General features: G+C 44.6%; 1 protein-coding gene across 4 annotated transcripts in view; it reads left to right on the top strand.

Moving 5' to 3' along the window:
* Positions 1–12346, top strand: part of TTN (titin) — a 266446-nt gene that overhangs the window by 81013 nt on the left and 173087 nt on the right. For all 4 annotated transcript variants that reach the window (XM_080927461.1, XM_080927460.1, XM_080927459.1 and 1 more), the window contains 21 exons: positions 74–352; positions 472–753; positions 1650–1928; positions 2046–2333; positions 2497–2775; positions 2867–3145; positions 3252–3530; positions 3649–3936; positions 4125–4412; positions 5197–5478; positions 5891–6169; positions 6289–6570; positions 6709–6987; positions 7081–7368; positions 7518–7796; positions 7890–8168; positions 8259–8537; positions 8657–8944; positions 9093–9380; positions 11364–11645; positions 11878–12156. In XM_080927461.1, the coding sequence (XP_080783587.1) occupies positions 74–352; positions 472–753; positions 1650–1928; positions 2046–2333; positions 2497–2775; positions 2867–3145; positions 3252–3530; positions 3649–3936; positions 4125–4412; positions 5197–5478; positions 5891–6169; positions 6289–6570; positions 6709–6987; positions 7081–7368; positions 7518–7796; positions 7890–8168; positions 8259–8537; positions 8657–8944; positions 9093–9380; positions 11364–11645; positions 11878–12156 (5925 nt within the window). The remainder of the gene's footprint in view (positions 1–73; positions 353–471; positions 754–1649; positions 1929–2045; positions 2334–2496; positions 2776–2866; positions 3146–3251; positions 3531–3648; positions 3937–4124; positions 4413–5196; positions 5479–5890; positions 6170–6288; positions 6571–6708; positions 6988–7080; positions 7369–7517; positions 7797–7889; positions 8169–8258; positions 8538–8656; positions 8945–9092; positions 9381–11363; positions 11646–11877; positions 12157–12346) is intronic.

Genomic DNA, 12346 nt, shown 5'->3' with positions numbered 1-12346 from the left:
TGATTGAAAAACAGAAAACCTTTTCAGAGGAAATCAAATAGCCCAACTCATGAGGCGTTCTTGTGTTTTACAGAACCACCCGTTTTTAGCAGCTTTCCTCATGTAGTAGAAACCCTTAAGAACACTGAAGTTAGCCTTGAGTGTGAGCTCTCAGGGACACCGCCATTTGAGGTGGTGTGGTACAAAGACAAGCGCCAGCTCCGGAGCAGCAAGAAGTACAAGATCGCATCTAAGAACTTCCACGCGAGCATTCACATCCTCAACGTGGAATCTACAGACATTGGTGAATACCACTGCAAAGCACAGAACGAAGTGGGCAGCGATGCTTGCGTTTGTGCTGTCACCTTAAAAGGTAAGCATAGATTCCGTGCATGGCAGAAATGGCAGGCACGTGCCAAATTCTCAGTGTGTTTTCTCTTCCTTTACCTGGAAAGCTTTTTGAGAAATCTCTATTCATCTTTTCCTGTTCAGAACCACCAAAATTCATTTCCAAGCTGAGCAGCCTTACGGTGGTGGCTGGCGAACCCGCTGAGCTGCAAGCATCCATAGAAGGTGCCCCGCCCATTTCTGTCCAGTGGCTTAAAGAGAAAGAAGAAGTGATCAGAGAGAGCGAGAACATTAGAATCTCTTTCGTCAACAACATTGCGACCCTGCAGTTTGCTAAAGCAGAACCAGCTAATGCTGGGAAGTACATTTGCCAAGTCAAGAATGACGGAGGAGTGAGGGAAAACATGGCCACGTTGACTGTCTTAGGTACAGCAGTCCCCTGTTAGCATTTGGGAGCAATCCCTGGGATGACTTACATGCTATCTTATTGTTTTGAATTTCTCCCACAACTCTATTTAGCCTCACTATCTGGAAGGCTTAGGGGGAAAGGACCAGTCGATCTTAAGCACTCTACTAACAAATGAGAGCTAGCCATGTTATTGTGTGTGCACTGTTTTTGTTTGTGGGGTGAGTATCTTTTGTTTCAGTGTGAACCACTTGGAGCCCTTCTATTTTTACATATACCACTATGTTACAGTAGTGGCTACGCTGACAAAAGATCAATGCTTGAAGGAAAGATATACACTGTCATCATTGGGCATATTAAATTTCAACCCAGTAATAAGAAAGAAAGTAAAGAGATCTTTCAAACAATCTTCTTTAGCAACTTAGCACAAAGGAAAAAAATACACCAAGTAACTCTTAACAGGGACCCTCTGCTCTAAAAAGGGTCGAGTATAAATTAAAGCACCTTATCTGGGGCCTAGTGAGATGGCCCAGTGGGTAAAGGTGCATGCCATCATGCCTGATGACCTCAGGTCAATCCCTGGGACCAATTTGGACCTCTGACCTCCACATGCATCCCATGGCATATAACCCCAGCAAGCACATAAGTACACTCACAACATAAATATAACCTGTACCTTTTTAAAAGCCAGATTGTCTGGTATGCATCGCCTAAATTGTTTTGGAGTTGCATAATGCCCAAACATGTTTTCTAACGAACGCAACTTTATGAAGGCATAGAATTATGGAATCACATTTTCAAAGCCAAGGGAGATGATGATGTAATCATCACTGGGAGAAATAATCTTAGTGCAATCCATAAAGGAGATGCAGGGAAGGTCTAGGTTTTTAAAGGCCCATCTCATGCTTTATTTCAGAGCCCGCGGTCATTGTAGAGAAGGCAGGGTCCATGACGGTGACTGTGGGAGAAACATGTGCCTTGGAGTGTAAGGTGGCCGGCACTCCGGAGCTGTCTGTTGAGTGGTATAAAGACGGAAAGCTCTTGACCAGCAGCCAGAAACACAAATTTAGCTTCTACAACAAAGTCTCTTCCTTAAAAATTCTCTCAGTTGAAAAGGAAGACGCGGGCACCTACACGTTCCAGGTTCAGAACGATGTTGGCAAAAGCAGTTGCACGGCAGTGGTCGACGTGTCAGGTTAGTTCTGGCTTCTGCATCCGCTCGCACATGCAGATCTCTCTTTCCGACTTTTCTTGTCTCACACCTCTTCTGTCCCTTCGAGTCACCGCAAGTCATGTGTCTCTCCTCATGCAGACCGAATGGTTCCTCCCTCTTTCACCCGAAGATTGAAAGATACTGGTGGTGTCCTGGGCACCTCTTGCATCTTAGAATGTAAAGTAGCTGGATCCTCTCCCATTTCTATTGCCTGGTTTCATGAGAAGACTAAGATTGTCAGTGGAGCAAAGTACCAAACAACATTCTCAGACAACGTCTGCACACTGCAGTTGAACTCTCTGGACTCCTCAGACATGGGCAGTTACACATGTGTGGCCGCTAACGTGGCTGGGTCGGATGAATGTCGAGCACTGTTGACTGTACAAGGTCAGTGATATGCAGTCAATTTTGCATGACATGTATTAAAAAATTCTTCTCTGGGCATATGTCCAGATTGACACACATCTCAAGTACTCTTCATTTCTTACTCAAAATTGAAAGTCAGTGCAGAGCTTACTGGATTCTTCCATTGTCTTCTGTGTCTGTATAGAGCCACCCTCTTTTGTGAAAGAACCAGAGCCCCTGGAAATCCTTCCTGGCAAAAACATAACCTTCACAAGTGTTATCCGAGGAACCCCTCCATTCAAGGTTGGCTGGTTTAGGGGTGCCAGAGAACTTGTGAAAGGAGACAGGTGCAATCTCTATTTTGAAGACACCGTGGCGGAACTGGAATTATTTAATATTGACGTATCCCAGAGTGGGGAATACACCTGCGTGGTTTCTAACAATGCTGGCCAAGCATCCTGCACTACACACCTGTTTGTGAAAGGTTTGCCAAACACACTCACTCACCTTGTTTTGATTACTGGCATCTCTATGGCTTTATGATGTGTCTAACTGCAATATTTGTCACTTATCAGAACCAGCCACGTTTGTAAAGAAGTTAAGCGATCACTCGGTAGAACCAGGGAAGTCTATAATTCTGGAGGGCACCTATACTGGGACGCCTCCAATTTCTGTCACCTGGAAAAAAGACGGTGTTGGCATAACTCCATCTGAAAGATGCAACATTGTCACCACAGAGAAAACATGCATCCTGGAGATTCTGAGCAGTACCAAGGGTGATGCAGGGCACTACTCCTGTGAGATTGAAAATGAGGCAGGAAGGGATGCTTGTGATGCCCTAGTATCTACATTAGGTATGTTATGTTACCTACTTAAGAATTTTGGGTTCATTAGACACGCAGGGTGGGACCTTTGCTCTTCTGAGATTCCATTGGCTGATTGTGAGCCTCTCTTCTTTAGAACCACCGTATTTCGTTACGGAATTAGAACCTCTGGAGGCCTCCGTGGGAGACTCAGTTTCCTTGCAATGCCAAGTTGCTGGGACACCAGAAATTACAGTGTCTTGGTTCAAAGGAGACACCAAGTTAAGGTCAACTCCAGAATATAGGACCTACTTTACAAACAATGTGGCCACGCTCGTGTTTAATAAAGTGAGCATCAATGACAGCGGAGAGTACACATGCTTGGCTGAGAACAGCATAGGGACAGCAGCCTCTAAGACCATCTTCAGAATCCAAGGTGACGGTTTTATCTCACACACTACAAAAGTTGCTTTCCCTTCATTAACTCCTTTATCTTTATTGGGATTTTCTCATTTTATCCACTAATACCTCTAGTATAACTTGTCTTCCCACAGAGCGCCAACTCCCGCCTTCCTTTGCAAGACAGTTGAAGGACATTGAGCAAACTGTTGGGTTACCAGTCACCCTCACTTGTCGACTGAATGGCTCTGCACCCATCCAAGTGTGCTGGTATAGAGACGGGGTACTTTTAAGAGATGATGAAAACCTACAGATGTCATTTGTAGATAATGTGGCAACGCTAAAAATTTTGCAAACTGATTTGAGTCACTCTGGCCAGTATTCTTGCTCGGCTTCCAATCCACTTGGCACAGCATCTTCTACTGCTAGACTAACAGCAAGAGGTTTGTTCCCATGCCAATCTTTCTCTTTATAAACCCTGAATTTTTATTTAATTGTGAAGACAAAAACTGACAGCCAAAATGAGATACACACACACACACACACACACACACACACACACACACACACACACACATATATATATATATATATACACTCACACACATTACCTTTTCCTCTAATCTTCCAGAACCTAAGAAATCACCCTTCTTTGATATCAAGCCAGTATCAATAGACGTTATTGCTGGAGAAAGTGCAGATTTTGAGTGTCATGTTACTGGTGCTCAGCCAATGAGAGTCACTTGGTCAAAAGATAACAAGGAAATCCGACCTGGAGGGAACTACACTATCACGTGTGTGAGCAACACTCCCCATCTGAGGATTCTTAAAGTGGGGAAAGGAGACTCTGGTCAATACACTTGTCAAGCCACCAATGATGTTGGCAAGGACGTGTGCTCTGCTCAGCTCAGTGTGAAAGGTATCGTGACAGAGTATTTGCCAAGATTTGTTGTTTCATGTGCTTGTCTTGCGATTGTCTAAGCGCCTTTAGGTTTTCTGTTTTGAGGCTGGTGCTGTAAGTCAGTTTGAGAGCGTTTGCCTCACATGTGGGAAGCCGTGGGTTCAACCTCTCAGTAGCGCCAAAGATGAGAAGTTGTGTTTTGCCTTGTTTGTTTTTGAGAAAGCATCTTTATATATATATAGTCCATGCTGGCCTGTAACTCGTAGAAATCCTCCTGTCTTAGCCTCCTGGGAGCTAGGATTACAGGTGAGACACTGTTTTCACCTGTCTTGGGTTTTTAAGCTTCTGAGTTAAACTAACAATCGTGTTTGATTTGGTGCCTATTTGTTGGAGAAACAGTGACCAAGGATTTGCCTTCTCTTTGTATTGTCTCTTCGGGGAGTGCTCTTTCGTGGAACTATGTTGGCTGTGCTTTCAACCTCTCACTCTTCCCTCTCATCATTTCTTGCTAAATAACACCCTGATTTATCATTGCAAATTTTATATCAGATGTGAAGTTATATTAGCGAGTGTATTTTACCTTATATACACAGACTGCAATATATCAGCTAAATTTTCTTTAAAAATATTTTAATTTACTTAATAGGGGAAAGAGATAATGTATTTTAGCGTGAAATCATTAGAAAGTTCATTCTCAGTGATAAGTCTGCTAACAATGCGAACTTTGGGGATTCCCAACTATAAGGATAAACTCTTTCAGTGTATGATTATGCATGACTGACTGTTTCCTTTGGTTTAATAGAACCCCCCAAGTTCATTAAGAAATTAGATACTTCAAAAGTTGTGAAGCAGGGAGAGTCCATCCAACTGGAATGCAAGATAAGCGGCTCCCCAGAGATCAAAGTTGTGTGGTTTCGGAATGACAGCGAACTTCACGAAAGCTGGAAATACAACATGTCGTTCATAAACTCTGTGGCACTGCTGACCATCAATGAAGCCAGTGCTGAGGACACTGGGGACTACATCTGTGAAGCTCACAATGGCGTTGGTGACGCCAGCTGCAGCACAGCCCTGAAAGTTAAAGGTCAGACACCTCTTCTGCTGTCTCCCTTCTCTTTGGTGTTCTTCTTATGGTCTCAAGGTCTTGGGCTGTCCAAATATCCGGAAATGGAATCAGGCTAGACTTGAATTTCTGGTGGTGAGATAGAAGCCAGTATTTCTTGGGGGTTTGTGAAACCAGTCCTCGTCTAATGTTTTCATTATAGACTCAATCGGTGTATTTGTAAGGTTCGAATCTAAAAACTTACAGCTCTTAAAAGTGTGTGTTATGAATTGTCATGTGTCATTGCGTGTTGCCATTATTCATCCCAGTCACTTTAATGATCTCTTATTCACAACGAGTATCTCTAGATTCCACAAGCATGTCGGCACTAACGGCATTTATTCTCTTCAGTTAGGCAGCTGCTCTCATTGTTCCTTCTCTTTTCTCCTGGTAGCACCCCCTGTCTTTACCCAGAAGCCCCCTTCAGTCGGAGCCCTGAAGGGTTCTGATGTGATCCTGCAGTGTGAGATTTCGGGAACGCCCCCCTTCGAAGTGGTGTGGGTTAAAGATCGGAAGCAGGTGCGGAGCAGCAAGAAATTTAAGATCACCTCCAAAAATTTCGACACAAGTCTTCATATCTTTAATCTGGAAGCCTCCGACATAGGGGACTATCACTGCAAAGCCACTAATGAGGTGGGAAGTGACACGTGTACCTCCACTGTCAAGTTCAAAGGTTTGTATACGTCGACACACACAAGCATGTGCCTCTTCTTTCTGTCTGTCTCTGCCCAGCTAATAACTTACGCCGGCATGTTTCTAGTCTTTCACTGAAGCACTCATTTCTTTCATCAGAACCACCACGGTTTGTGAAAAAGCTTGGTGACATGTCCACCCTTATTGGGGACCCCGTGGAGTTACAAGCTGTGGTAGAAGGGTTCCAGCCGATTTCCGTTGTCTGGCTGAAAGATAAAGGCGAAGTCATCAGAGAGAGCGAAAACGTTAGGATTTCCTTCGTTGATAACATCGCAACTCTCCAACTGGGGAGTCCAGAAGCATCCCATTCTGGAAAATATGTGTGCCAAATCAAAAACGACGCCGGAATGAGAGAGTGTTCAGCAGTCCTGACTGTACTAGGTTAGTAGGGAAGCAAAGCCTCTGAAAACAGAGGAGAGAGTTGCTCTATAACCACTTCCTGAAGATATGACTCTTATCCAACTATCTGCTGACTAAGGTGAATTTGGTCTCAATGCAATGTGCTTCTTTATCTTCTAGAACCAGCCAGAATTGTAGAGAAACCAGAACCCATGACTGTCACGACTGGAAATCCCTTCACATTGGAGTGTGTAGTAGCTGGGACTCCAGAGCTTTCAGCCAAGTGGTTCAAAGATGGTAGAGAACTATCTTCAGGCAGCAGACATCATATTACATTTGTCAGAAACCTGGCTTCCCTTAAGATCCCCTCTGCAGAAATGAATGACAAGGGCTTATATAGCTTTGAGGTGGCAAATACTGTTGGCAAAAGCAGTTGCACCGTGTCTGTCCACGTCTCAGGTGAGCACGGAGAGGCCTCGATCAAGGTGGCCCCTCCAGTAGAGGTGGGAGGAGAAGAAAGCTCCTTTCTAAATGGAAACTATTCTTCTCTAGACCGCGTCGTTCCGCCGTCCTTTGTCCGGAGGCTGAAGGACACCAACGCCGCGCTTGGGGCTTCTGTGGTTTTGGAGTGCCGAGTGTCAGGCTCCGCTCCAATATCAGTGGGCTGGTTTCTGGATGGAAATGAGGTCATCAGCAGTCCCAAATGTCAGTCCAGCTTTGCGGATAATGTCTGTACTCTGACGCTGAGCTCCCTGGAGCCCTCCGACACCGGTGCTTACACATGTGTGGCTGCCAATGTCGCTGGTCAAGATGAAAGCTCTGCAGTTCTGACTGTCCAAGGTCAGTGCACCAGGATGCTCTTCTGCATCTTTCTACTGTCCAGCTGAACTGCTGTTGTCTTCTTTATTTTTTTCCCCACCTTAGTTTCCTTTCCTTTAAGTAACAAACGCCTCTTTTCTTTCCATCTCCCGCCCATCCGGGCTTTCTAGAACCGCCATCTTTCGAACAAACCCCTGACTCTGTGGAAGTTTTGCCTGGAACTAGCCTGATATTCACCAGTGTCATTAGAGGCACCCCTCCCTTCAAGGCCAAGTGGTTTAAGGGCAGCAGGGAGCTGGTGTCAGGGGAGGCTTGCACCATTTCTTTACAAGACTTTGTCACAGAGCTGGAGCTCCTGGAGGTGGAGCCAGCACAGAGTGGAGATTATTCTTGCCTTGTGACCAACGATGCTGGCAGCGCTTCCTGCACCATGCATCTCTTCGTGAAAGGTTCGCTCTTTTCTCTGGCACCCATTACTTCTTAAAATTCTTCCAGTGCCTAGTTCGAAGGTACAACTTAACCCTCATGTTTTCTCCTTCCAGAACCAGCCACTTTTGTGAAAAGGTTGGCTGATACCAGTGTAGAGACAGGTAGCCCCATCGTTCTGGAGGCTACTTACTCTGGCACACCACCCATCTCCGTGAGCTGGATGAAGAACGAATATCCTCTTTCACAGTCTCCTAACTGTGGCATCACCACGACGGAAAAATCCAGCATCCTGGAGATTCTTGAAAGCACCATAGAGGACTATGCACAGTATGCCTGCCTGATCGAGAATGAAGCCGGACAGGATATCTGTGAAGCTCTTGTATCTGTCTTAGGTGTGCTGACAGTTCTTCCTGTTATTGTCTCTTCCCATGAATCACGTTTAGCTGGTGTTAACGGATCTCTTGCCGTTCTTTGTACCGTAGAACCACCTTACTTTATCGAACCCCTGGAACACGTGGAGGCAGCTATTGGAGAGCCCACAACTTTACAGTGTAAAGTGGATGGAACGCCTGAAATCAGGATCTCTTGGTATAAGGAACATACAAAGCTGCGGTCAGCCCCTGCATATAAGATGCAGTTCAAAAACAATGTGGCCTCCTTAGTCATCAACAAGGTGGACCACAGTGATGTGGGAGAGTACACATGCAAAGCAGAAAACACTGTGGGGGCTGTTGCTTCTTCTGCTGTGCTGGTTATCAAAGGTGATGATGCTTTTGCTTGATAAGTCTTGCTGCATGTTGACAGGCCCCGTTTCATTAAGAGCTTGTCATGGATAGACACGTGCTGTGACAAATAAGGATTGTCTGTGACTTCTTTGCAGAGCGTAAACTTCCACCTTCCTTTGCGAGAAAACTGAAAGATGTTCAGGAGACTCTTGGCTTCCCAGTGGCTTTTGAATGCCGCATCAACGGCTCAGAACCTCTTCAGGTGTCTTGGTACAAGGATGGCGAACTTTTGAAGGACGATTCTAATTTGCAGATGTCTTTTGTTAATCACGTTGCCACGCTACAGATTTTGCAAACTAACCAGAGCCACGTTGGTCAGTATAATTGTTCGGCTTCTAATCCCCTTGGGACAGCTTCGTCCAGTGCCAAGCTCATTCTTTCAGGTGAGTTGAAGGACTCATCCCGTTGTCGTCCGTGTTACAGTACAGCTCCACTTCCTTGGGCCACCAAAGGACTGGCGCTCTTTGGTTCCTATTCCTAATCTTGGAGCATGGAAACTGACATCACCTTGCTGGTCTCCACTCTTTCCAGAACATGAAGTGCCTCCCTTCTTTGACTTGAAGCCTGTGTCGGTAGACCTTGCTCTTGGTGAAAGTGGTTCATTTAAATGTCATGTCACTGGAACAGCGCCAATCAAAATCACCTGGGCTAAAGATAACCGTGAGATTCGCCCTGGAGGCAACTACAAGATGACTCTGGTTGAAAACACTGCCACTCTGACAGTGCTCAAAGTAGCCAAAGGTGATGCCGGGCAATACACCTGCTATGCGAGCAACGTTGCTGGAAAGGACTCTTGTTCCGCTCAACTTGGTGTACAAGGTACTCCTTAGAGTGAAGTGCCAAGATATCTCTTCCACTTTATCTATGTCTTGAAATGTGGATGGGTGATATGCCTGAAGAATTTGTGTGTGTGTGTGTGTGTGTGTGTGTACTAGGACATGCCAGGTTGGAGCCCTAATATCATAGTACAGAATGAGCTGGAGAAAAGAAAGGGAAGGAGGAAGAAAAAGGGATGGAAGAAGGAACAAAGAGGTCACAGACAAATCCATGATCTTCTAAATGGGAAAATATCTTGAATTTGTTTTGAAAGTAGAAAGTTACAAAAAAAAATGTTAACTGGAAGATATACTTTCAAAGGTTAAGGGGAAAATGAACAAAAAAATTTTCTGTAATTATATCAAGAGCCTACTCTGAAAAGTTTTCAGAGGGAAAAATATTTAATTACTTCAAAGGACCTATTTTCCTGCAGTACATACTAAGTTAATGAATCTGTTACCCTCTAAAACATAGGACCACCTCCAAATACCGAGTACTTCAAGGAGAGTCAGGTCGACTGTAAGGTTGACTTCTTTCCTACAACCAGCTATGCTTCATAAATAGCGGAAGTCAGGGGACCAGGCTTGCCATCTGGACCAGGACTTTCCAAGTTCTTAGCATATTGTTCAAAGAATTGAAGAATTGCACACAAATAGCAAAGTATTGAGAGCAAGTTTTGTTCAAAGGTCATGGAAAAGTCCATGCTTGATACTCTGAAAGATGACAGTGACAATGAGTGCTATTTACTCAGGAGTCCCCTGGCCACTGCTTAGGGATTCTGTCTATGGGGCCAGAAAGAAGAAGAAAATCTGGTTGCTAAGTCTGGGGAGTGGGTAGTTTTGTTGTGGTTGATAGGCATGAATTAATTAAGTAAGCCCAAATGTAGTGTGCATTCCCATTACCAGGATGCATTTAATTGTAATCATATGCAAGCCCAACCATATATAGGCTCAAAAAGGGATTTCTCCTAAAAGCGCTTTTTGAGGACACAGTTTGCCTTAGTGCACATGCACCCCAAATCCATGAATTGACCCACTGCTTTTAGTTCCAGAATAAGTGTCCGGGTGCATTTGACCACAAAAAGAGAGGCTTCTTAAACATTGATATGGAGTCTTACATCAAAGTTACCACTGACTTTGTTTGAGTCGCAGTGAACATGCAGCTTGATGTAGGTGGACTCTCGGGTTGCTAAGAGCATGGAGTAGCCGTTGCTAAGATATCGTCATGTATGCCTGCCTCATAGGATGTAAATACCTCAACACCCAATGTTATGCAAGAACATGTTATGTCTCACAGCTGAATATCAAGATTTATAGATTTGCCTCCATAGATTAGTGTCTAGTCAATTTTAGTATTTTCAAGCTTTTTGGAACAGTAGTTCATAAATATCTTAAAATTTAAATCAGTGTTCAAGGCCCTTTTGCACAATGAGACAACTAACTATCTGACCCGTGAACACGAATGTCTAAGAACAGTGTTCTTACCCTCTTCAAAAGGAAGTGCTAGGAGTGGAAGGGATCTATCTTTTGAAGGCATATAAGAAATGACTGCTTTAAAATCTTAAGATATCCCTTTTATCTGGCCGTGTATGGTGCATAATGGATGCCTTTGAAGCTATAACTTCCCTCAGACTCACACACAGGGCAATCAGTCTCTCCCGCCGGCGAACCTCAGAGGGTTTCTGGCCTGTGAACTCAGGCCTACAAAGATAATTCTGTTTCTGGGAAGCAGGCAGCACAGTAGAGAGCGTGGCCTTCTCTTTCTTCCTATACCCACAGTTAGATTATAGGCGCTCACAAAAGTAAACTTCTTTCGAGTAGGGATTTTCCACTTAGATATCACTTAACTAGCCTGCCCTAAACTACGGCAAATGAACTTGTCTCTTGTAGATGAGGTCCACTGTGACAGGATTCTCCCTTCGCTCCATCTTGTAACCCACCTGTCTTTTCTGTCCCTTGCCTTGTGCTTTCCCTTGTGGTCCCTTAGAACCCCCCAGGTTCATTAAGAAGCTGGACCAGTCACGGATCGTGAAGCAGGATGAGCATACAAGATACGAATGCAAAATAGGCGGGTCTCCAGAAATCAGGGTTTTGTGGTATAAAGATGAGGTGGAAATTCAAGAAAGCAGTAAATTCAGAATGTCATTCGAGGACTCGGTGGCCATCCTGGAGATGCACAATCTCAGTGTGGAAGACAGTGGAGACTATACCTGTGAGGCTCAAAATGCAGCAGGAAGTGCCAGCAGCAGCACCTCTCTGAAGGTTAAAGGTCAGACCTCGCCCCACCCTCCCCACCCCCAGCTCTGCACACCAGCTTCTCTACAGGTCACCGCATTCTCAGTTTTATTCTTCTCCTGACAAACTTTTAAAACTGTTCAGGGATGGGATAAAAAGGGGGTGGGGGAGGGATCCCAGTGGAGTAGAAAGCTAACTCTTACTCCTTCTAAATATGAAGTTCATCCTAATTTTCTCTCCTTCCCCCACCCTGCCCCCAAACCTAGAACCACCCGTGTTCCGCAAAAAGCCTTTTCCCGTTGAGACACTTAAAGGAGCTGATGTTCATCTGGAATGCGAGCTTCAAGGAACACCTCCCTTTCAAGTCTCTTGGCACAAAGACAAGAGAGAGCTCAGGAGTGGGAAGAAGTACAAGATTATGTCTGAGAATTTGCTCACAAGCATCCACATCCTGAATGTAGACACGGCAGACGTCGGGGAATACCAGTGCAAAGCCACAAATGATGTCGGGAGTGACACCTGCGTAGGCTCTGTCACTCTGAAAGGTAGGAGCCATTTTATTCTCTTCTGCTTACTGGTCTCCTACTTTTAATGCTGTACCTTGGTTACTGTGTGATGTTTAAGTTTAACAGTCTATTCTATCTAACCCTTCCATGCTCCATTGACTTCCTTTAGTAACATATAAATATACATACTAACTACATTTCTATATATATATATATATATATATATATA

Source organism: Micromys minutus (assembly GCF_963924665.1).
Source record: "Micromys minutus genome assembly, chromosome: 13".
Taxonomy (NCBI): Eukaryota; Metazoa; Chordata; class Mammalia; order Rodentia; family Muridae; genus Micromys; species Micromys minutus.
The sequence above is the reverse complement of the archived record's forward strand: the minus strand, read 5'-3'. Positions and strand labels throughout refer to the sequence as shown.